The sequence below is a fragment of the Mirounga angustirostris genome, unplaced genomic scaffold (genome assembly GCF_029215605.1).
Source record: "Mirounga angustirostris isolate CCGP_5_RB_7025 unplaced genomic scaffold, mMirAng1.0.hap1 SCAF_4, whole genome shotgun sequence".
Lineage (NCBI taxonomy): Eukaryota > Metazoa > Chordata > Mammalia > Carnivora > Phocidae > Mirounga > Mirounga angustirostris.
In genome coordinates, this window is record NW_026991712.1 from 162,058,992 (window position 1) to 162,084,454 (window position 25,463).

The following is a 25,463-nucleotide window of genomic DNA, read 5'->3' on the forward strand; positions in this document are numbered from 1 at the left end:
CCCGCGGAACAAGAGTTGTGGGAGCCAAGAGGCAGTAGCTTTCCCAGGCTCTCAGAATTCCACTCAGCGCTCCCTCCTTCCGTATTTATGGCTCCCCCCACCCCCCGCCCCTGTCAGCACTGGGGGTTTCTACCCCGGGCATTGTGTCATTTAATTTCTGTAGAAACTCTGCACTGTAGAAATGATTATCCCTAGTTTCCAAATGAGAGAACAAGCCTTCGAGAGAAATAATGTGATGCCAGCCACTCGTCTGGCACTTCGTAGGGATCGAGCTCTGTGCTCAGCTAACGCCCATTTTACAGATGTGGAAAATGAGGCTCAGAGATGGGACGTCACTGGCCTGTGGTTGCAGAAGGAGCTGGCCTTTGAACCCAGGTTGGCGTGACACTAGAGTCCAAGCAGCAGAGGTGACCCCCTCCGACTGCCTCCATCCCCAGCCTGCAGCCCTCCCCTCCTCTGCACGGGCCAGACAGCAGCCTGCCCCCCTGCCCCCGCCCCTGCACACACACACACACAAGCCTTGGGGCAGGCACCAACAGCAGGGGTTACTGCAGGACTGGAGGGTCAGTGAGTCTATCCTGGCAAGGTGGACTGCAATGGCAGGCAGAGGCAGCAGACTCAGGGAGGCCGCCTGGTCCCCACGGAAATAATCCCACAGACATGATTAACTGCTCAAGTATGTGGATCTGATAAGGCCAAAGCCTCCACACCCAGGGATAAGCAAGCCAATTGATTTGAGGAAAGGTCTCCTTTCCACCATGGGAAATACCCAAGGTCTCGCATGGAATCACATTGCCGCTGCCTCTCTGCACACGTTCCCTGGGATTCAGCTCCCTTTGAAATGGATAGATATTTTTATATATACCCATATACATTTTTCTTGTACAGAAATGTTAAATTCTCAAGATTAAGTATCTTCAGTTGGGGAAAAATCAATTTACTTCTTTGAGGAGGCTGGAATTGAAAGTCGTGAGCCTGAAACTTACTTTCTTGCCAGTTTTACTGATAAAAAAAGCCTCTCCGTCCTGGCACATCGCCCTGTATTGGCTGCTCCAAACAATTCCATTAATTCATTTGGGTGACTGGCCCTGAAGCAATGCTTATTAAGGTTCCCAGTGGAGCTGGGACAGGCAGGGTGACGTGGGAGCCTTAGCTCTGTGGGACCCCATTCCCTGGGGTGGTGATTATAGCTCAGGACAGTGACAGGAACTCTGGCCTCTGGTGACCAGGCCCAGGAGATGGGAGAGGGACCTGATGCTCTGAGAGGGGCCCCGGCTATACCCCTCCCTGCCTCAGCCCCACGCTGCTAGAGGGGAACTTTTCAGGGATGTGTCCTGGAATCACAGCATCTAGAAGACAGGAGGGAACTTAAAGGGAAGCAGAGACCATGAGTGGATGTGGTTGAGCATGGGAGCCCCAAGACACAGAGTAAGCATAGTCGGTGGCCATCCTTGGGGTGCGGATTTCAGAGCCACCTGCCTAAAGTTGGTGGAGGTGTGAATTTGTTGACACTGGAGCTGGGAGAGCGGAACCGCTTGAAATCAGCATCACAGCCAGCTTCACTCTCTTCTCTCAACTGGCCCCAGCTCTCTGCTGTTCTTCCATCTCCCTCACTGCATTCCTTTACCCACTGGAGGCTTTTATGTGTCTTCCTCAAAGCCCATCGGCCTCAACAGCTTCCTGACCCTCAAAAGAAATTTCTGTCTGCATTTACCGTGGAGTATTACTGGAACGAACCTATGTTTTAATGTCGGAACCTGTTTCTGCTTGACATGCCTGTGTAAAGGAAGAATGGGGTGTTGGGGGAGGATACAGGGAGGAGTTTGCAGAAAGAAGAGTTCTCATCCCTTTCTGAGACAGAAGGAGTGGGGCAGGGCTTCCTGAGTGGTTCATTGTCAAGTTCCTTTTGCCAGTGTTTGAGATTTACTGATGGATGACTGGCTTCATGGGAGAGTGAGGTAGTGTGTAGGTAGTATGTGGGTGAGAACATGAACATGATGAATGAGAGGATGGTTGGATGGATGGATGGATGGATGGATGGATGGATAAATAAGTAAAAGGCTAGGTGGACAGTTGAGTAGTTAGTTGAATGAATTAGTGTGTAGGTAGTATGTGGGTGAGAACATGAACATGATGAATGAGAGGATAGATGGATGGATGGGTGGATGGATGGATAAATAAGTAAAAGGCTAGGTGGACAGTTGAGTGGTCAGTTGAATGAATTAGTGTGTAAGTAGTATGTGGGTGAGAACATGAACAAAATGAATGAGAAGATGGATGGATGCATGGTTGGATGGATGCTTGGATAGAAGCAGGAGCAGGATAGAAGCTTCCTACCACAGTGAATCTGGGCAGGAACAGTCACAGAGTGAGAAAGGCCCTGAGGGATACAAGGAGCCAGAGGAGAGTCTGGTTGGATGGATGGATGGATGGCTGTATGATGCATGCATAAGGAGACCTAAGGGGAGCCCTGATGATCTCATCAACCCCCAGTTCCCATTGGAGAATTTGGAAGGCAGGAGAGACTGGGATGGAAAAGAGCTGAGGTGCTGGAGCCACTGATGGGGCAATAGTACTTAGTTATAGTGACCATGGGGGCCGAGTATCTGAGGAGCATGCGTCCCTGGCCCCAGGGAAGACTGGACTTGGATGATCTGATTAGAGGAATCATTGGAATCGATTATCTGAAAAAACAATGATTTGGGGCACAGCAGTAGCTTGTGTGTGTACGTGGTTCCGAGAGCAGATTACCTGGAACTTAGCGTCTTAAGGCAACAGCATTATGATCTCCCTGACTGGGTCAGGAAGCAGTACAGCTTAGCTGCGCCCTCTGCACGGGGTCCGGGACAGGCTGCAGTCAAGGTATTGGCTAAGGCTGTAACCATCTCAAGGCTCTGCTTCCAAGCTCGCGCACGTGGTTGTTGGCGGTGTTCAGGTCCTCCTGCGTTGTCGGACTGAGGGCTTCAGTTCTCTGCTCCTTGTTGGCTGGAGGCTGCCCTCTGTTCTTGGCCACGCGGGCCTCTCCACGGGGCGACTCACAGCACGCAGCCGGCTGTCATCAGAGCAGCTGGGGAGAGGAGCCAGAGAGAGTGCAAGCAAGAGCGTCAGACTCCTGTAACCTAATCTCAGAAGTGACATCCGATCGCTCCTAGGGGGCAGTTAAAACCAAGTCGCTAGTCCAGCCCACACGCAAGGGGAGGGGATTACACAAGGGCAGGAGTACCAGGGACAGGGATCATTAGAGCGGCATAGAAGCTTGGACAGAAGCTTCCTACCACAGTGCATCTGGGCAGGAACAGTCACAGAGTGAGAAAGGCCCTCAGGGACAAAAGGAGCCAGAGAAGGAGAGTCTGGACATCCGAAATTATGTCTGAGGAGTCAGAAAAGCTGGAAATCAGGAATGTTTTTAAGGGCAGGAGTAGCTAGTAGGGGAGTGTGTCTGGGGCCAGAGGAGGAGCTGGGGTGGGGAAGAGTAGCTGGCAAGAGAGAGTAGCTGGCGAGCACAGGTTTGAAGGTAAGCGCTCAAGAGGCGAGAGTAACCGGTGGTAGAGTAGTTAATTGCACACAGGCCTGGCAGAAAGTAGGATGGCTGAGGACAGGAGGAGCTAGAAGCATCTGAGCCCTTCCAGGCCTTCGGCTTTGAGGCAGATAAATTTGCAGGTGGGACAATAGCTGCTTGTCTGTGAAGGTGCCCCCAGGCCCAGAGGAGGCATCACTGGCCCTTGGTGGATTCTGGGTTCTGATAAAATTCCAAGTGGGGTCTTGCCTGCTGCTTCAGGGCTCCCTGCTCTCCCAGGCATGCTTGGGTCTCCAGGAGCCAGTTTTAGAGAGGATAGCCCTCACCAGAGCTGGGAAGCCCCTGGAGAATAGTAGATACACTTTCCTCCCAGCCACTGCCCCTGCCGCCTGGACTCCCAGCAGACACAGCTTCTTTCCCCATCCCCTACCCATCCCCCAGCCCTGCACCAGCCTGTCACGCACACCGGAGCTGGGCCGGGTGCCAATCAGACAGGCTGACATCACAGACAGGCACAGCTAGACTTGGAAGCAGCCGGGTACAATGGGGCCGGCAGAGCCACCTGCTCCCCTGGGATCTGTGGGGCAGGGCCATTCCCTGCTGGGAGCAGGTAGCTGGCTGGCTATCATCTCCCGAGAAATCTCATGAATGCCATGCACCCTGATCTGCCCATTCTCCTCAGGCAGCAGGGGACATTCAACCTCAGGCCCCTCTCCTGGCCCCAGCACCTTCTCTGAATCTCCCCAGCCAAGCAGGACAAGCCCAGCAGCCCACCCCCTGGACCTCATCTTAGGGATGCTAGTTCTGCTCATCCATCAGCGTCCAGCCTGGAATGCTTTGGGGACAGTCACAGTAAGGAGATAAGGGGCCTGCCGACCACGTGCTCTGACGGGCCCCTCTTCTCACTCCGCTCCTTAATGAAGTCCAATAGACAGAAACCCTTGTCTTCCCTTGGAACACAGTACACAGGAGGGGCCCCCTTTGGTTGAAGTGGGAGCGGGGGCCCAGAACCCACCAAGCTTTGCCTTCATTGGCAGCCACCTCTCCCTCTCTATCTTCACAGATTTTTATGTGAGGCAGTGACAGCTAAGTGGCTGGGAACATGGGCTCTAGAGCCAGATGGCCTGGGTTGGAAGCTTAACTTTGCTACTTAGTGTCTGAGTAACCTTGGGCAAGTGACTTAGCCATGGCTTCAGTTTCTGTAAAATGGAGCTAACGGTCCTATGATTGTTGTGAAGAATCAGTGAGTTAATGCAGATAAAGCTCTTAGAACAGGGCTGGCACATGGAAACCTTTAATAAAGGTTAGAGAAAGAAAATGCATTTTTTAAAAAACCAGTCTGAAAACCACCGTGCCATGGCAAAGAGCTAGGGGTTTCTAGGTAAGTGGGCCTGAGTCTGAATCCTGGCTTCATCCCTTACCAACTGTGTGTTTTGGGACCTCCCCTCCCAGGGCCTCAGTTTCCACAGCTGAGCAAGGGGTGGCCTTCCCTCCCATCAGAGGGTTTTAGACAGAGTTCAGTGACCAGAGCCCTGTTAAGTGGGGTGCGGGGTGCTTGGCCCCTGATGTGCTCAGTAACTGTGTGCATCACCCCTCCCATCATGGCCCAGAAATCCAAGATCTCCACCTTTGAGAAAATGTGGGCCTTCATGAGCAGCAAGCCATCAGCGCTGGTGAAGAACAACGAGGAGGGCATCCAGAGGACCCTGACGGCAGACTATGCACTGCTCATGGAGTCCACGACCATCGAGTACGTCACCCAGAGGAACTGCAACCTTACCCAGATCGGGGGCCTCATCGACTCCAAGGGCTACGGCATTGGCACGCCCATGGGTGAGCAAGGGGCTGCAGGCGGGTGAGAGGGTTGGGGGGACAGAGGATGACTGGGGCCCCCACAGCTACTCATGCACCCCATCTCCTGCTCCCTCTCCCAGCTCATCCCATTGAGCCTCAAAAGGTGTCATCTCTTCAACCCAGAGACAAAGCAGTAGAGTCACAACCTTGCGAGGTCAGCCTCGGCCTAAGCAGAGGAGAGCTGGGGCCAGCACCGAGGTAGGGGGTCGGTTCAGAGGTCATGCCTGCTCTCTCTGACCTCACCCCTGTCGATGCAGCCCTGATACACGGGGCCTGCCAGGGGCCGACGGAGACAGGGACTCCTTGGCAAGACTCCCACCCCCAATCAGGACCTTGCTCCCACCCAGACACCATAGAAAGATTCCAAGAGGGACCTTTAGGAGCTTATGGAGAGGCTAGTGATGGTGGCCGGCGCTGTCCAGGGTGCTGACAGGGGCACATGCACAGGGACTGAGTGCCCCTGCCAGCCCGCTCCCCGCTCCCCCACTCAGGCTCCCCGTACCGGGACAAGATCACCATCGCCATCCTGCAGCTGCAGGAGGAGGACAAGCTGCACATCATGAAGGAGAAGTGGTGGAGAGGCAACGGGTGTCCTGAGGAGGAGAACAAAGAGGCCAGCGCCCTGGGTATCCAGAAGATCGGGGGCATCTTCATCGTCCTGGCCGCCGGGCTGGTCCTGTCCGTGCTGGTGGCTGTGGGCGAGTTTGTGTACAAGCTCCGTAAAACAGCAGAGCGAGAGCAGGTAAGCCTCAAGAACCGGGGCCCGCGTGGGGAAAGGAGGGAGTGGGGAGCACAGGGTGTGAGCTGGGTTCACACCTCCCAGGCACGCATGGTGTCTGAGCCAGCCCTGCCTTGGCTCCAGGAGGAGGCTTGACAGCCCCACCTCTGCTCTGACTCTGAGCACACATCCCCACCACTGTGGCTCCAGGCCAGGCCAAGCCCCCTCCTCTCCAGCTGGCCCATGCAAAAGCCTCCACTCTGGCCTTCCTGCCTCGTCTCTCCCATCCGCTCTCCAAACACAGCCAGGGCCCTATTTAACACTTCATTCAGACCATGTCATTCCCCTGCAGAAAACCCTCCAGGGTAATTGTTGAAGCTGGGTGATGGTTACATGGGACTTCATTATGCTGCTCTCTCTACTTCTGCATATAGTTGGAAATTTCCATAATCAAAAGTTTAAAAAAGAAAGGAATGTTAAGAGGTCTGGCCCAAGCATCCAGGCAGTAGAACTCTGCTCAACCCATCTCATTAATTCAAGTGTGGTTGAGCAGTGGTTCTGGGTCCTGGTAGCAAATTAGAATCACAAGGAGAGAGTTTTTTAAGTCCTAATGCCCTGGCCTCACTCCCAGAGACTGTTTTAATTGGTCTGTGGCAGAGCCTGGCATTGGTGTCTTAAGAAAGTATATTTACAGGGTGATTTAAATGTGCACGTGAGGGCGCCTGGGTGGCTCAGTCGGTTAAGCGTCTGCCTTCGGCTCAGGTCATGATCCTGGGGTCCTGGGATCGAGCCCTGCGTCGGGTTCCCTGCTCAGCGGGAAGCCTGCTTCTCCCTCTCCCTCTGCCTGCCACTCCCCCTGCTTGTGCTCTCTCTCTCTCTGTCTGTCAAATGAATAAATAAAATCATTTAAAAAATGAAAATTTAAAAAAATCAATGAGCATGTGGGTTGAGGGCCTCTGGGCTGGAGGGAGGCACCTCTCACAGGGAGGTTCAAAGGGACACAGGGCCAGTGTGGAAGGAGATTGTAGGTATGTCCTATATGGAGGGGACCATTCAAAACAGGTACTTTTTACAACCATCAGAAATGAAATGGGGTCCTTTATAATCGGTAAGCCAGAGTCAGCAAAGAGGAAGGGGAAAGATCATTCTTGTGTCACAGTTCTTATGGGCATGAGGAAAGGGACATGCTCCAGTCTTGCTGGGAGCAGTCCATGCGTATGTTTCTGGAAAGCAGCTTTGCAGTGTGGACAGTCTTAAAAGTGACCACACATTTTGACAGTGAATTTCTACTTTTAGAAATGCACCCAATGGGGGCGCCTGGGTGGCTCAGTTGGTTAGGCGACTGCCTTCGGCTCAGGTCATGATCCTGGAGTCCCTGGATCGAGTCCCGCATCGGGCTCCCCGCTCGGCGGGGAGTCTGCTTCTCCCTCTGACCCTCCTCCCTCTCATGCTCTCTGTCTCTCACTCTCTCTCTCTCAAATAAATAAATAAAATCTTTCAAAAAAAAAAAAAAAGAAATGCACCCAATGGAAGTGGCCAGTTTTATTTACAAGGATATTCAATGAAGTGTTAATTAGCACATGAAAAATGGAGGGGAATATCCCCCTCAATGTCCAATAATAAAGAAGGGCTAAAAAAAATTACAATACATTAAAAAAGAACAACCAAATTCTTTAGGAATTCCCATTACAATTGGAATGAGCTCCACAATCCACTGAAAAGCCAACAACAAGATCTGGTCCTAGCCCACTTGTCTGACTTTCTCCTTCCCACGTTCCCCTCCCTCACTCTCCTCCACACACACTGGCCTCCTCTTTAGTCCTTAACGCACCAAACACCTTTTAGCCCCAGGCCTTTTGCACATGCTGTTCCATGTACCTGCAATGCTCTTCCCACCCACCCCCACCCCCACCCCAAGCACCATATTATTGGCATGTTCTGGTCATTCAGGTTTCAGATGAAATGCCACCTCTCAAGGACCCTTCCCCACCGGGCCCCACCCCCGATGCCCCTCTGTCTCATTCCACTGCTTTGTTCTCTTAACAACACTTACTGTGCTCCGAAGTGATTTATTTGTTTGCACGTTTATTACTTGTCTCTATCACATCATAGACCAGAATCTCCCTGAGGGCTGGGACCTGCCTTTTTCACGTCTGTTTGCCTGACACCTAGAACAGCGCGTGGCACATAGTAGGGCCTTAGTAAATATTTTCAGAATGAATAACTGCAGGTGAGGAGGGTTGCCATTCTGTGTTTGGCGGGCGGACAAGGGGAAGTGAGTAAGAGGCAGAGCCAGAATTGAGAATCTCCGCGCCCTCCCCTCCCCCGCACAGCCTTGTCACAGCTGCCTGGGGGCTCCTGTGAGGACCTCACCATGCAAATGGAGCCATCAACAGCCCCCACTGCCTTCCAGACAAGCCACAGGACAGCCTCTGGCCTTGGGTCTCCTAGGAGCCCCCGCCGTCAGATACCTGCAGGCAAAGCATAGGGACCCAGGCCAGAAACCACTGCCACCCAGCTGCCCTGCAGGGACCTGCCTCCCATTTGCACACCTTGAGAAACGTGCCGGACTGTCCGTGTGGGAGCGTGGTGATTCTGCCCGTAGTGGGAAGCCCTCCCAGGGGAAAGGTTACCCATACATTCATCAGGTGTTTCTTAAGCCTGACCCTGGGCCAGGCCTAGTGCTGGGAGCTGGGCTTACAGGGATGAAACTGGCTGGTTCCTGCCCTCAGAATCTAGTGGAGAAAAATCAGGCAGGTCAAACTCCTCAAACTTTAATGTGCACGCCCATCAGAACCTCAGTTTGCTCATCTGGGAAATGGGGATAGGATGATACTACCTGCTCTGTCTACCTTAGTCTCCAAACAAGAACGTAACGCTCTGTAGGCTGCCTCATAAACTGGTCATCTTGAGTGGGCAGAGGGTGGGTGGCCTAAAGGTGAGAGCGAGACAGGCAGCCTTGACACCAGCCTTGGGAGGAAGGGGAGGAGCTGGCTGGGGTTGCAAGGCCGGGCCTCACCCATGTGCCCCTTGCCCTCCCACCCCACCCCAGCGTTCCTTCTGCAGCACGGTAGCCGATGAGATCCGTTTCTCCCTTACCTGCCAGCGTCGGGTCAAGCACAAGCCGCAGCCTCCCATGATGGTCAAGACTGACGCTGTCATCAACATGCACACGTTCAACGACCGCCGGCTTCCAGGCAAGGACAGCATGGCCTGCAGCACATCACTGGCCCCTGTATTCCCCTAGGCACAGGTGGGGTGGGGACCGAAGGCCTGGGGGCAGGGCAGAGGAAAGCAAGGAGACTGGAAGGCACCTCCCCTGTGCCCACCCTGGGCTTGGGGGCCAGAGCTGCTGCCTGCCTGCTGAGCCAGGAGCCCTCTGCCCTTACCTCCCAGGAAACCAGCAGGCCCCTAGGCCAGCTGCTTGGGCCTCACTCGCCTCTCATTTCTTCTGTGGGTTTCTAAAGCTGCCAGCCGAGACAGCCAAGGCCAAAAGGAAGCACATGCCTCTCTCAGGCCAAACTCACCTGCCCCTCACCTCTCCTTGACAGTCAGAAGTTCCTACCACGGCCTTGCTGAGGCCAAAGAAAATGGGAAACAGCTCGTATGTTGCCTCTCCTTCCCCCATGAGCCCAGGCCTCCTGGGCCATGACCGTGAGACCAGAGACACAAACCTTGGGCACCTTAAGGATTGTAGTGTGGCTACCAATGGGAGCTGAAGATGGGGAATGGCCGCCCCACATGTCTTGGGCAGAAGGAAGACTTCATCCCTTAGGGGCTGCTCACATAGTCTTGGTCTCTTGGACTTGGCACCATGTATGGCAGCCTCCATCTTGGCAAAGTTGAAGGCAGAGAGCCCCATAGAAGAAAAGAGGAGTTTGGGGTATGGGAGAGAGGAAAATGCACAAAGGCCACCATTTTGAATTCTTATGGACGATGTCCCAGTTGTTCCCATTCCTCAAGGAGGTCTCCAGGAGTATAAAGTGGAGGAGTGGTCAGAGCAAGTTTTCTACTTTCTGGCCAGAAGATAGAGGACCCCCTGAATCTCTCAGAAGGGGTGACCAGAGATTCAGCCGATATTTGAAGCCAGAGGAACAGTGGATTCCATGGAAATCCCATAGGCCCTTGAGCCATTGGGTCTTATTTTGCTGGTTAATGAGCTGTTTTCTAAACCCTAGTGGCATTTGAGAGCTTGGGCTCTTTGCCATCTACTCATCAGCAACTCCCCATTCCTGGCCAGTTGACCTTGACCTCCTTCTGTCACCTTGGAAGGAGAAGACAAGCCTAGATTGAAGTGAAAGTCCTGACCCTCCCCCCAAAAGAGGGATACAGGTCCTATGGCACAGGCTAACTTTGGGGTCGATGGGGAAGGCCAGGAAGGCCCTCAAGAACTCTTGGCCTCCTGAACTTGCCAAACCTAAAGATGCTCCCCAGAAAGGAAAGTGTTCAGGGACAGGGTATCAGAGCTCATAGAGGCCCCAAGGGTGGGGAAAGAAAAGCTGCCTCCTGGAGAATTAACCAAAGACCCCACATAGAGAGACAGGCCATCTAGGCCCTGATGTCTTGTCCAGAGCAGCTTGGACCTAGTGGGGCTTGGGGGTATAGCAAAGAAATAGTAGCAGATGGGGCACCAGTGAGGGCCAGACCAGATGACTTGTGGGTTCCAGCTAGGTAAGATGGATGCTCTAGAAGTCTGTGACTAAGATTCTGGAAAAAGAATGAGACATGGAAGGTTTAGGAGCAAAGTGTCCTTAAAGAGACTACGACGGGACCAGCAAAGCTTCCCATTGCTAAGGGTGAAAGGCAGTCTCAGAACAGGGGAGGGAAGGCTGGAGATTCCAGATGGGGACCCAGAAGACACTATTATCCCCCTCCCACCTCTCTCCTGTTTCTGCCTGGGGAGTCTGGTTAAGGAAGAGCTACATTTAGATCTCAAGGACCTTCTCAGCTGGGGTGAAGGATAATCTTTAGCTCCCCCCAGGGACTCCCAAAGCAGGAGAGCGCAGTGGGCTCATGTGATAAATACCGTTCCTCCTCCAAACTGTGAGCTGCAGGACCAAACCAGCTGGTTCCCACCCTCCCAGCAGCTCCAACAGGCTGTGTGCTGGGTAGGTGGGAGAAGGGAGCTGGGCGCACAGCATCGCCAACACACGTAATGACGGGAGAAGCCATGCTGTCGTGAGCTCGTGTGTGGGAGTGCGTGTGTGCACGCATATATGTGTATCTGTGTGTGTGTGTGAGCCCTAGGGCTGGGGGTGAGGGACAGATTTGGACATCAAACAGAGTCCAGGACATGCAATAGTAGAACCCTTCAGGTTCTGACGTGTGTGTGCACACATGTGTGTGAATTTGGGATGAGGGAGACAAATCTGGACAAGCAGCAGAGCCCCATACATGTAAAAACAGGAGAAACCATGTCTTACTGGGGTCCTGGGCAGTATATACATGTATACACGCATGCACGAGTGTGTATGCTTATGTGTGCCTGTGTGTGCACGCACGCATGGGGGTACATTTTGCACCCATGGCAGAGGGTGGAGGACAGGATAAAACCCGCAGTGTTGCCAAATGTTTAAAAGGAGAAGCCATGTCATTGAGGGGTCCACGTGTGAGCATGTGTGCACCTGTGTGTGGGGGCGTGGTTTGCAGCGGAGAGCAGGACAGAGGACAGAACCAGAGAGCTGTGCGGTACAGATCAGTGCATGTGTGCAAGGAGCCATGTGGCCCTGGAATTTCTTGGGAGGAGGCATGCTCACACATGGGTGTGCAAACTCACCCATGTGTTCCAGCTCACAGCAGGAGCAGAAATGGACAATCAGGAAGGCAGGGAATCAGGGTCTGTTTGCACTTCTGTTGGTAGGGAGAGATCATTTGTCACAAGGATTTGGCGAGACAGTGGGCTTTTGTGTACGATGCTCCATGAGTGAGTCGTGTTCTTCTGAGGCTGCACACGAACACAGGCTGATGGGGGAAGAAAGAAGTGGCGTGGGTTTGGGAAGATGTTTCATCAGCGGAATGAAGAATAGTGGCTATTGGAGGCACAATTCAATTAGGGAAATCCCCCAAAAGGTACTAAAATGATTTTTAGACTTGTAAGTGAAGGTGGGGTGCCATGTTGCCCGACTCCCCCCGCCACTCAAGCCTTATGTCTGTGTGTGTGACTCATGTTCAAACTCTGGCTGATGTCCTTGGTTTGCCTTCGAGACCAGCCCAGTGTTCAAAACGCAGTGGGGACTGCTTCTGCCCAAGTGGCAGCCGTGTCTCTCCCCGGGTTCCGAAGGTGCTAGCTGGTACTACTATACCGGGTGGAGTGGGGAGGGGAGAAGGTGTTTGCATCGAGGCGGATCAAGAGGAATGAAAGGCAAAGTCAACCGTGGCAGCAGGTGCTCATGTGCACTGCAGAGGGTGTGAGGGGCACATCCACGCACAGCGGCACCGAGGTTGGCTGTGGAAGCGTCAGAGCTGGTTTCGATAGGACAGAAGACGGGACTTGCCCCAGCAGGTGCTGGACTGTCCTTGTCGGGCCCCACATGCCTGCCCTTAACAAGATTGCCCCCACCTCCCACCCTCATCTCCCACCCGAAATGCCAGTGCCTCCTCTCAGCCAGCTAAGACTGGCCAAACTGAGGGGCAGCAGTGAGCAGACCCCCCCTCCCACACACACACACACACACCGCCAGTCACCAGGGCCCTGGGGCTTTCGGACGATGAACCCTCCTCCTCCTCTCTCTCCCCTTGACCTCTTACTGGTCTCTCTGCTATGGACAGATGAGAAAACCCTGACCGCTTGGTCACCACTCAGGTGGCCCCACTCTGCAAGTGTCTTTCAAGAGGAATCATGCTCTCGTGGCGGATGAGCTGACTCTGAATCTTTGAAGGGTTGGAGGGCCTCCCCCACCCACCGCCCAGCCAAGACTGCCCCAACTAGAAGAGCACATCCTGTCCCCCTCCCCAATGCACTTGCAGACAGAAGTGATGGCCCAGGATGGGGGAGGGGGCTGGCGGGGCTGGACGAAGTTTCCACGTGGTGAGAAGAGCCGGGCCGCACTCGCTGAGAACAGAGGCTCCCTCCCTGCCTTTCCCAGGGCTGCGCTGTGGACGTCCGCAAGCGGCTGCTTCATCCCTAGGCATGAAGCTGGGCCCTTCCCAAGCCATTCTCAGCTATCTGCACAAACAGCTGGAAACTGGCCAAACTCTGGCCCATGTCTGGACTGGTCCGGTGTGGACAGCCATCTGGAGGGGCCTTGTGATCTGGACAAACAGCTGGATGGACTTAAACATCTGGGATGGGCCCAGCCCGGTGGACAGATGCAAGGAATGAGCTCAATTCTGTAGACAGGTCTTGAGCAGACACATCTGGAACAGTCTCCCCAACGGGACGGACACAGCTGGAAGGGGCCCTGCTGCTTGCCACGGTAGAAGGGCCCTGCCCCGAGTCCCCATGCCAGTTTGAATGGAGCTCTCATTTTTCAATCCTGGATTTGCCCTGGAGTTAGAATTTCAGAGCTAAGGCCATATGTGAAGTCACAAAACTGTTTTTGGTAGAAGGTTAATGTTCTGTACAATATATATATGAATGTAAAAAGATATATATATATGCTGTATATATATATATATATATATATGCACAGTGTATATATGACCTGTAGCCCATGTGTATACGCACCCTTCCCTGCACGTCTGCACACAGAGTGTACGTAACCCAGCCAGTACGGGTGGGGACCAGGTGAGGGATGGGGTGACAGCAGCCAAGTCTGGAATGGAGGTCACCTGGGGCAGGGTGGACCTCTGGACCGAACCACAGGGGCTGGCGGATGGGCCTTGCCCAGCAGTGCCTCCTGGCGAGGGGCAGGAGAGATTCAGTGGCCTGGTCTCCATCTGAGAGTGTCTGAGGCAGGACAGCAAGCAAGGCCTGTGTCTGGGGAGTCATGTCAAGCTGGCACTTGGCTCCGAGACCTGTGCTTGTCACAGTGTCCAGATAGGTGCCAGGCTCCACCTGGAATATCCTAAAAGGCTGGAACGTTCTCGGTGGCAGAGGCCTCTGCCTCAGATTCCCACCCACATACAAAGGCACAGTTCACAGCTAGGGAAAATGCTTTTTAAGGAGAATGGCCCCAAGGGCATTGTCCACATGCCAGTGCAATGTCCCTGTGCCCTACTCACTGGCCCTGGCCCCGTCGTCTGCCTTCTAGAACAGAAGACCTCCAGTCACCCTGCAGTGCGTCTCTATTTTACAGATCAAAACAGCCTCCAGCTACAGGGCAGCAGCTGTAGTAACGCCAGCAGGCTTGTCCCACTGCAGACAACCTCCCCAGGCCCATCTGACCCAGAGGCTAGCTGTTAGCAAGTGACCAAGGAGCCAGAGATGTGAAGGGTGCAGTGACGCCAGGGGAAAGAGAAGCCAGCAAGGCCCTCCTGCCCTAGCACTGCCCAAGCCATCTGTCTGCCTTCCCTCCCCCGCTCCATCTCCCCGAGCAGGGCAGTGGGCAGGGCGCACCCCCTCCGGACCTGCCCGTGGCCCCGCCCCTCCCCGCTCCTCCTGGGCCTCACGATCCCAGTCCTTTAGCTAGCAGTCCTGCCCCTGCCACTGGTCAGAGCACCTCTGGAATCTGCAAGAGAGAAGACACCTGGAGCGAGCTTCCGTGTGGTCGGCAGCTTGCCTTCTGCTTGGGCCCCGTGCGTCAGGCTGGTGTGCACTTAATCTGCCTCTGGGGCCTCCTCCCCCGCCGCCAGAGCACATCTGAATCCAGCCCCCTGAGGAGGGGCCTGTCCTGGCTCCAGGGCCCACATGCCACAGTGCTCCAACCCCCACCCCATCTCTGCCTGGGCCTCCCTTGTCGGGGACCTGGGTTCGCAGCCCCAGGGCTGAGCCCCCAGACGGCGCCATGTGAGACCCTTGGCCTGCCCCACCACCCAGACCAGAGTGCCTGGATGCCCCCCACTCCCACTCGACATGGTTCCCACACACTGGTCTCTGGGCCATTCAGGGGATGCCCTTTGTGGACATGCAGAATTTCTATGAATATAGTTTTTTGTAAACATTTTGTAACAATTTGGGTTTCATAGTAACTGTGTTACTTGCCAATCATTCTAGGCTGATGTAAATAACTTTCCAAACAAATCTGATTATTTTCCTTTTTAAGACACTGTGATATATCAAAGTGCACAGTTTGCTGTATGAAGTAATATGGTTTTAAATTTTAAATAAAGAAATGTTTCTAGAAAACAGTGTCCACTTGAGGTGTGTTTTCTGCTCCTCTTTGTCCTTCAAACCAGAGGGTGCCGGGCAGCTGAGCCACCTTCACCCCTAGGCTGACTGTGTCCCGGGCAGGAGACCCTGGTGATGGGCGGGTGGGGGACTCCAGCTCAGGCCCCTGGTTCCTGTTTCAGATGACAAGGGTGAGGCGTCCATCCTTGACATTGTCTTTTTTTTTTTTAAAGATTTTATTTATTTATTTGACAGAGCGAGAGAGCACAAGCAGGGGGAACAGTAGAGGGAGAGGGAGAAGCAGGCTCCCCGCCAAGCAGGGAGCCCGATGCGGGACTCGATCCCAGGACCCTGAGATCATGACCTGAGCTGAAGGCAGACGCTTAACCATCTGAGCCACCCAGGCGCCCCATCCTTGACATTGTCTTAACCTCTGTCTTCTCGTGGGCACATGTGTCCCCAACGCCTCATTATCCACAGAGCTACCCTGCTAGTAGTCATGTCCTTATGTGACCCTGTCCCCTTGGCCACAGCTGGGGGTGTCAGGTGGGCCTCTTCTCCAAGCTTGGCCATCAGAGATCTTGCCTTAGCTTTTTCAAAGTGGAAATAAGGAAGCTGTTAAGTCGGTTACTCCCGGGAGCTGGATACTGTACACATAACCAACGCTCGGGACAGGGCACTTTAAGCAGGAAGGGACTGAACACAGATGTTTACAAAACCAGTGGAAGAGAAGAGGTAACAAGGCCCAGCTGGGCCTCCAGTGGCTCCCAGAACAACATAGAACTGACCCACCCCGGGAGTAGCCACATCTGAGACTCTGGGACTAGAGCTATGAGATCAGAGCGCATCCCAGGGCTGCCACCCGGGGCTCAGCAAGCCTGGGTCAGGAAGGTGCTGCCATCACTGTCCCCATCGTGTTACTTCTCACCACCCCAGAAGCAATCCTGCTGAAAACCCTCATGTTTCCATGACAGAGACAGCCCAAAAGGAGGGGGCAGGAAGATGGACTCTGCCTCTCTTCTGCTTTCTATATCTCATGCAAACGTCAACTTGGTAGAGACTAATTTGCATCCAGAACCCTCCATGCCCCCCTATGACACCATCATAATCATAATAAGTCATAATATTTATCAAGCACTTCCTACATGCCAGGTGCTATGCTAAGCTCTTGACATACATTATCTCCTTTACCGTTTGCCTCAGAACCTGACACAGCTCAAACCCGATTCTCTATGATCTTTCAGTCCAAATCTCCACCATCATTGACTCAGTATCTTAGTGTCCCCATTCTAATTCCCTGGAGAGTGACTATTATTGGACCAGCTCTGGTTAGTTGGTCACCTGTGAGCCAATCAGCTGTGGTTAGCAGGAGTGAAGGGTCACATAATATAATCATAGTACTCAGGCTCTTTGCTTTAGGAGGATTGAGAAAATCCAAAATTCCGAAGAAATCTATATGGGTTGAGCAGTCCTCCTAAAATATCCACCCTCTTATTTCATCAGGGCAAGTGCCAAGTCAAGGCCCCAGAAATCCCTATAGAATGGAGAGGAGGCCAGGACCCAGTGGGCTACGGTATCTGAGAACTCTGGTTTAGCCTGCAGCCACAACCCAGGAAGAGGCTTTGGGTCTAAGCCAGGGAAGAGGCAGGTAGAGGCCCTGAGTTGAAGGACATCTGTCAGCCATTGGGAGGCAAAGGTAAAGTCTATCACTTAGGAGTGAACACACTGGGGTTCAGGATGGACTCCAGGTCCAGCAGGGAGTAGGATAATGTGGAGAAGAGAGAGGGAATAGACCTGGTAGGAATGAGGCCCACATTAGGGGTGAAGGAACAGGTAGATTACCCACTCATCCATCCATCCATCTATCCATCCGTCCATCTATCCATCCATCTATCCATCCATCCATCCATCCATCCATCCATCCATCCATCCATCCATCTATCCATCCATCCATCCACTCATAGACTTGAATATTTTGTATGTGAGTTGAGCTCTACCACCTATTAGCTGTGTAACCTTGAACAAGCAACTTTACATCCTTGAGCCTTGGTTTCCTCATCTAAAATGCATTGTCATGAAAACCACCTCATGGAATGATCACGCAGGCTAAATGAGAAAAAGCACAGTAAGAACTTCACACGGGCTGGGCATACCATAAGCCAACAAGAAGTGACAGCAATTTTCATTAAGAAAAAGGAGGAAGGAGAGGAAAGAATTAGGGCCTACCATATGCTGAGCTTCCTCAGGGGTAGTCTGGTGAGTAGTGAGACAAGCCTCATTCACGCTGGGGCTCAAAGCCTGGCCCAGAAGCCCATTCGTGACACTCTGGGCTCTCGATGAGGACCAGCCAGGCCTCTCAGAGTAGTGGGGTGGCTCTGATTGTCTCTGGATTGGATAGAGAGAGGACAGAAACTCCCTGGTTCCCCAGCCTCTCTGAGAACCCCTGACTCTACCTCTCAGAGCCCATCTCTACCTGGCTGGCCTTCCCAGGGAACTGAGCTCTCTCCACAACCCTGTCTCAAGGAGGCAAGGAAATGATCCTAGGCCTTGCCTCTCCCTCCCCACCTCAACCCCAAGAGCAGGAAGTGCTATTTTTCTCCCTTCAGAGGGGGCTCTCACTGCTCTCTCCCCAAGGAAGGAAGTAGAGCCCATATTACCTGGCACCTGTATAGCTCAACCGATGATAGCTTTTTTTTTTAAGATTTTATTTATTTATTTGTCAGAGAGAGAGAGAGAGAGCACAAGCGAGGAGAGGGGCAGAGGCAGAGGGAGAAGCAGGCTCCCCGCTGAGCAGGGAGCCTGATGCGGGGCTCGATTCCACAACCCTGAGATCACGACCTGAGCCGAAGGCAGAAGTTTAACCGACTGAGCCACCCAGCCATCCCCCGATGATAGCTGTTATTGTGGAGGAAAGTAACGAATGAGAGGAGCCCTCTCTCATTGCAGGCAGAGCCTAGGCACAGAGGAAACAAAGATGGCCAAATACTCAGCTTTTAAGCTCAAAGGTCTGGGTCCCAGTCTAAGACCCAACACATCTGGATGGATGCATGATCCTGTTCCCCCACCACCAACAACCAAATTTGGCCAAAGACTCCACAGACAGGGAGGAAACCTGAAGGAGATCCGCCAGAGAGAAATGGAGTCAGGTCCCTGGGGACCCTCAGGTTCTGCCCCGGAGAGCTCCAAGGAGCAGATCCCAGCCCCCAGATGCCCTCCTCAGTGCCTCCATAAGGACAGTCCGTAAGGACACATGTCCTCCATAAGGACAACTTCCACCGCAGCCAGGTGACTCCCGCGGCCGACTTGCTTGAGTGAAGCACCCCTGCACCCTGCGAACTCCCTCACACCCCGTTCTCCCCACCTTCTGTGGCCACATGCTCTGGCTCGGAATCAGGACCAGGCCCCTGTCCTGAACACTTAGAGGGAAGGTGGTGGCGTGCAAGAAATCCCCCTACACGCCCCTAGCTGAGTGGGACTACCCTAGAGCATTCCCTCTGAGCTGGGGGAACAAGCCCCTTCTTTATTTTATTCATCATCATCATCATCATCATCATCGCTGTCATGGTTGTTATTTCTGTTTCCCATGCAGTCACTGTGGAGCCCTGGTGGCTTGGAGATGACAGGCCCAGACAGTCCCGAAGCAGATTCTCGTTGCGTTCTTTTAGCCTCTTCACCCAGGGGGAGCCCCACCCCGGAAAACTATACCCTTGATGTCAAGGGGTTCCTTTCCTTTGATCTTGGTCGTCTCACCCCACTTGGAGCGCAGGGATCTGAGACACGGGTCCCCACTGCCCTCTAGGTCATGGCCCCGCTCTCTCTCCTGCCATCTCCTGTGGCATGGGCCTCCCGTCACTCGTGGCAGGAGACAGGGGCTCAGAACTGGAGACAAGCCTCAAGGCCCCCCTTAGTTTAAACAGGCAGCCTCGATGCGCTCACAGCCTTGGTTCACCATCCCGTGTCTCAGGCAGCCCTTGGCAGGAGGGAAGGAAAGCACACCAAATGTCAGGCAGTCGGCTTACTATTTGCGAGCCTTTCATTCACTTCCCCTTCTCCATGTCTGTCCCCTCTGGGTCCCTCCGGAGTGAGCGAGGAACAGGAGGAGGTCAGGGCCCAGGCGCTCCTGGGGCTGCAGGTCGCCATTCCGTGAATTAGGTGGCAGGGACACACAGCTCGCCTGGGGCCTTGACGGGACTCCCTTGGGAAACAGAAGCCGAGTGTTTAAGAAGCATCTGTCATTATGGAAACAAAGTTGCCAGGCCATTTTTTCTTTTACTATTTTCACTGCAGTTTCATTATCTTATGCAAATGAGGCCACTGATGAAGCCTTTCTGCAGGGTGGCCCATGCTGGGACCAGCTCCATCGAGGGGATTTATCGCCTGCCTCGGTCTCCAGACAAGATCTGGAATGACGAGGTCCCGTGGAGATGACTTCCGGCACATCCGACCTGCCCCAGAACACACGGGGCTCACCAGATCAGCCCCCACGTCCTGCCTCTGTCCCAGGTTCTTTATTTCCAAAGATCCCAGTGTCAGCTCAGCCTGGTTCAGGCCTCTGTCTCCGATTCCTCAGTCACTGGAGCCCCTTGAAGACTGAGTTGTCAGTATCCAGCAGGAGGTAAGGGGAAAAGTGGGGAGCACCAGAAGCTTCATCCTCCCAAGGGCCTCTGGGAGCAGCTTATAAGACGCTACTCGGTTTCTCATCCAAGGGGGGATAGAGCGGGGGGTGTATACACCAATCTTCGGTCTAGGAGAGCCCCCCGAGGTTGTCAATCCCAGGTATTCCTGGCACACCACTGGTGGCAAGAAGGGCTCTGGGGCAGGGGGAGGCCTCAGGGAAAGCAAGGCAAGTGGTGGTAGTAGGAAATGGGGCCCTTGTGGGCAAGTGGTATGGGCAGGAGACGTGGAGAGCACTGACCCCCTCGTAGAGATGAGCAGCCTAAGGCTCAGAGAGGCCAAGCTCTGGGGAGTAAGTGGCAGGGCAGAGCGAACCCCGGGCTGTTTGCCTTGCCAGCTTAAGTGCCTCGCCACCTCCTGGCACCCCGCATTCTCACCATAACCAGCTAAGGGGATACCATGCCCATTTTACAGATGTGGAAACAGAGGCTAAGAAAAGTAGAACAACTCAGCCACAATCACCCAGAAAGCAAAAGAATGAGGCCTCCAGGCTGGGACCTCCATTTCATAGATTTGATAAATGGGTAAGTGAATAAATGAACGAGTGAATCAGAAAACAGTCGATAGCCAATGCTGTTTACAGACACTGGGGAACGTCTATACTTGTAGAAAAGAAAAAAAAAAAAAAAGCCAAACCTGATTGGGCCAAAAATGAGAATGACTAATTACAGTTGCTCACAGGAACAACCCACCAGTTATGCCTAATTGCAGTGCAGTCCAATAACAATGATGCACATCAATAAATGTGTCAGATTAACTTGGTTGTAAGTTTTATTTGATTGCAACGGTAAACCCTGTTTGTGGCTCCTCAGACATGGGAGGCCGTGGCCACCCCTCCTGGACCTGTTGGACCCTTCTGGAAATGAGGAGGGCCTTGGGTGCTGGAAGGGAAGTGAGAGACCGGAGTAGAAAGAATCATCTCTCTCCTCTGCCGCAGTGTGCCTGCCCCAGCAAGCTCCGGGAAAGCAGTTTGGCGGGGGGTCTTTGCAGGACTTGCAACGTCATGAGCCTCCCCTCCTTTCCTTAGTGCCAAAGGCAGCTTCCTAATTAGAACATCCATAACCCTCAGCATCTGCTCCGAGAGAATTCAGCTGCTCTAAGATGGAGAAGTCCATTAACTTTATTGCACAAAACGTCGGACGTGCTTTTAGACAGAGGATCACTGCCAAGTGAGACAAACTGCCAGGACCTACCAGAGGAACACGCCAGAACTTTTTGAAGTCCCCAGCTGCGTCCTCGGGACTCCATCCTCTCCCCGCCCCGGGGCCCCGGGTGGTCCCGCATCACGCAGGGAGACTGGGGCAGGGAATGCTGTGATTTGCGAATGCAGGTGCAGCCCGAGCATCTTGGCCTCCCTCACACGAGCCTGCAGCCTGCGGAAGGGCAGCGCCAGACCGGCAGCCTCTGACTCCCAGAATGCATCAGGATTCCTGCCCCGGAGTCGGGGCAGTCGTCCCTCTATCAGCAGGAGCTGTGTTGGCTGGTGTCGCCGGAAGCAGTGGGGCAAGGTAGCTAAAAATGAGCATTGGAATCAGAGATTTCTGGGGCTGAGTCTCCGCTCTGCCATTTACGAGTCACTGTGTGAGCTTGCAGACATGGTTTCATATCCCGAAGCTGTCCTACAAAGTGGGCTGAGTAATGCCCACCTCTAGGAGGGTCAAAGGAGCTGCTGCTAGGAATGTTGAGTGCAGTGCCGGGCACCCAGCAGGCTCAGTAAATGAGAGCACCCCTCCCAAGCCTGCAGAGTGGGAAGAGAGGGGGGCAGACCCACCATGTGTTTGGTCAGACAGCCCTGGGTCCCAATCCCAGCTCTATTACGTGCCTAAGCCTTCAGTTTCTGCGTCTGTAGTATGGGGCTGATAATCCCTGTCCTCCTGTCCTCACAGGAGAATCAAGGAGACAAGGAAGTGCTTTGAGGTCACCAAAGGGGTGTTCAGTGTGGAGCTTTATTGCTCCTGTGATTTTGGTTGTCAAACCTAATGTCTAGCACCCCCTGGGAAATGCCAGGCCCGGGTCCTCCCCAGCTCCCCAGCCTCCCATCCATCTCTGCCTCGGCACCTTGTGCCACAGCCATCCCACCTCATCCGAGGCACCCCAGATCCCCACAGGCATCAGCCGTGGACCTCCCAGCCTTCCAAACTGTCTCACTGAGCGAAACTCCTGGGTGTCCTTTCTCAGATTCCGATTCTTCTTAATATGAATAATTAGCAGAAACAGTCCAAGGGGGAGGTAGCAGCTATAGCAATCGACCCCAGTGATTTCCAAGCCTCGGGGAGAGCCCAATTTTGCTCCAATCCGGGTGCTGTAAATTCCCATCAAGCTAAGAAAATATAGTGCAATTTAGAAACACTGATACGGCAATAAAACACAGATCTCCAGCAAATGGAATTCAGCAACATCTAAAAATGGAGCCATACATTACTCCGCCTGCAAACTCCCTCCGGAGACATAATGCTTGGAGATGTTAGGGGTTCTTTATGTTCAAGTTGATCTTTCTTTTCTGGATGAAGGCAGGGGCCACCTGCAGCTGGGCCCCAGGTGGCCTTCTGGAGCAGGCCTCCTCCATGGTCCAGAAAAGGGTCCCAGGTGACCTCCCACCCAGAAAGGAACGGTGGCCTGGCCCCTGTCATCCAGGGGCTGCTAGAGAGAACATTCTGGAAAGGGTAGGAAAGGAAGGAGGGAGAGAAACTTACCTCATGCTGGTTAGTCCTCGCGACCACCCTTCCAGGGAAAAGCGATCATTCCTACTTATCAGATGAAGATACTGATGATTCGAAATAAGGAGACTTGTTCAAGGTCACTCAGGGGCAAGCATTCAAAGCTGGATTTAAACCCACATCTGTCTGCCTCTTTCAGTTCCATGTGCTGTCCTCCCCACCCCCAGCTCAGGGCTCAGCCCTCCATTTATCAAAAGCTGAAACTCAGCCACACACCGTGGTTCGCTGCTTCTGGGAGTGTAGTTAGAGCCACGGTCCACAAATGGGTTTGTCATGAGCCCCACTCTACAGTCCGAGCAACAGAAAGAGCTACACTTATACAGTCCCCTGCCTCCTAAACACAAGGTCGGGGGACCGGGTCCCCTTGGGAAGGACTGATGGATAGAGGACAGACCCACAGCCCCCAGTACACCCAACACTTCCACATCCCCAGTAGAGGCCGGGGGGCTCCATCTGGTCTCTGGCCTGGGGCACACCCTCGTCCCTCCCCATCCCACACTGCCTCCTCTAGCAAGCTAGCCAGGCCAGTCTGCTCGCTGAACACATTCCGTCCCACCATCACTCATGTTCACACACACACACTCACACTACTCACTCCAGCCTCCACACTGTGCGTGCCTGGTGCCTCTACTAGACCTTGAACTCCATGAGAGCAGAGACTGGTGTGCATGTGGCCCTTGCCTGACGCTGGTCAGGGACTCCACTAATGCTGGGGACACTCTGAAGACGGCTTTCACATGTTCCCCTGGGTCCTACCAAGCCCTGGTGCCTGGAGCCCAGGAAAGACAGAAGAATTAGGGTGGACTTTCTGGAACTTTTGTGCTAATAATTCCAGTTCTGGAATCTGCACAGACCTGGGCTGGACTTCCAGCTTGCCATTTACCGGCTGTGTGACAACTAGTGGGAGTCACTTACTCCCTCTATGCCTCAGTGTCCCCCCATCCGTCAGATGCGGTAAAGAGCAGGTCCTTCCTGGAGGGGATGCTGCAGGATGTAGTGAGAGGATCCGAGTCAAGCACTCCCCGCATACTCGGCTCGCAGTGGGTGATCGTCAGACCGCAACTGCGTCCCTCAGGCCGGGCTAGACTCTGCTGTGACGACAAACAGCCCCAACGTCGTGGTGAGTCGGTCAACAACGTCTTTCTCTGCGGTCCGGCTGCCCTCTGAGAGCCGTGCTCCACCGTGAAAATCGGCGAGCCAGCCTGCCTCGATGGCGTGGTTCCACCATATCACCGATGGAGAAGGCGCCCTTCTCTCTAACTGGCTCAGCAGAGGGCGAAATGGATGGAAGAGTAAGTGCTTTTTACGTCCTCAGCCCAGAAGCGACGCACACTCCTTCCACTGGCTTCTCGGAGACCTGACGCCTAACCGGGCCTGACCACCAGCAGGGGTCGTGGTGTGTCTCCCACGTAGCCCGGATGGAGGAAAGGACAGTCCTGGGCAGCACCCATCACGCCTCCCAGCATACTTGTTACTGTCCCTTTTCTGGCCCCTATGTCCAGCTTTTCCTAGACCCGGGGCCCAGCGGCGACACTCCGCTCAAGTTGCCAGAGTCCCTCCTTCGTTGCTGCCATGTGTCCGGTGAGCCAGCTTGCTGCCCCTGTGGCCAAAGCTCAGCCCTGGGCCCAGGGGAAATGGCTCCTGCCCCGCACAGGCCATCTCTGACTGACTCCCCAGCCCTCTCCCCCGGACCCTTTCCACACGGACTGAAGAGCCCTCATCAGTTTGTTGACAGCACAAAATCCAGGCCCCTGCATCTGATTACAATGGCACCTCTGACTGGCAGGGATAAATGTCTGTTGTCCTTAGGAAGATCTACGTGGATGGAGATACAGCAAAGACAGTGGTGACTGAACTGGTTCCCTCCCCAGTGAGATGTCATTTGTGGGCAAGTCAGTTATTTCCGGCTACTGGCAGAACGCGGGGCTCTGGAGATGGTGGAGGTAGGATCTGGGGGGCAGATATTCGAGGCTGCAGGAGGGGGAACCAGAAACCAGATATGAGTGACTTCTGGGGGAAGAGGACGGTGGATGAAATGGAGCCAGCAACCCAGAGGGGAAGCTATTTAGAAGAGGCTAAGCAGTTGGGCTGCAGGAGATTGTGAAGGTCCCCCAGAGTGGAACCCCGCAGAGCTAACGAGCACAGGGACTAGAACACAGTGCCAATATGGTTTTGGGAAATTAAACTGGACTCCTAGTTCTACCATCCAACAGCTGTGTGACCTTGGATTCATTGCTCAACCTCTCTGAGCCTCCTCAGTAAATAAGTGGTCAGAAGCCGTGCCTTGTGAGCGTCTGATAAAAATGCAGTGAGATGGATATGGAATGTTCAGCACGGGGTTTAGCCCACAGCAAGACCTCAGTCAGGGTAAGTGGAAGCCTGGTGAGAGGGAGACGGGCCCGTTCCGGAGATGCTGGGCCACTGCCGGCAATGTAGTTTCTCTACCCAGATCACCTTCACCTGAAAGGTGCTCTCGTTCCTCGGCTCCTAGCCGTCCTCTTCTCAGGCACGTCCTCACCCACAAGGTTATGGTTCCCATCTCCCAGCACCCGGGGCAGCTCTCAGCCAGTGACCTACAATGTGCACATGCAGAAGACTCCCCGTTCCCTTAAGATGGGTCCAAGCCGCGGTGCTCTCTGTGCTCCAGAGCTTGGTGGTAAGATCGGCCTGAAGCTAGATTCCCACGTCCTCACTCCCCTTGTCCGGAGAGCATTCCCTCAACCCATTATGCACACGCGGGTCCCCATCGCGTGCTCTGCTTCTAGAGAGTCGGAT

General features: G+C 53.9%; 1 protein-coding gene across 1 annotated transcript in view; it reads left to right on the forward strand.

The window, feature by feature from the left end:
- Positions 1-15,267, forward strand: part of GRIK3 (glutamate ionotropic receptor kainate type subunit 3) — a 220,924-nt gene extending 205,657 nt beyond the window's left edge. Inside the window, exons 14-16 of the mRNA XM_045898073.2 lie at positions 5,128-5,350; positions 5,863-6,113; positions 9,142-15,267. Coding sequence (XP_045754029.1) covers positions 5,128-5,350; positions 5,863-6,113; positions 9,142-9,336 — 669 coding nt within the window. The 3' untranslated portion in view covers positions 9,337-15,267. The remainder of the gene's footprint in view (positions 1-5,127; positions 5,351-5,862; positions 6,114-9,141) is intronic.
- Positions 15,268-25,463: the final 10,196 nt, after the last annotated feature.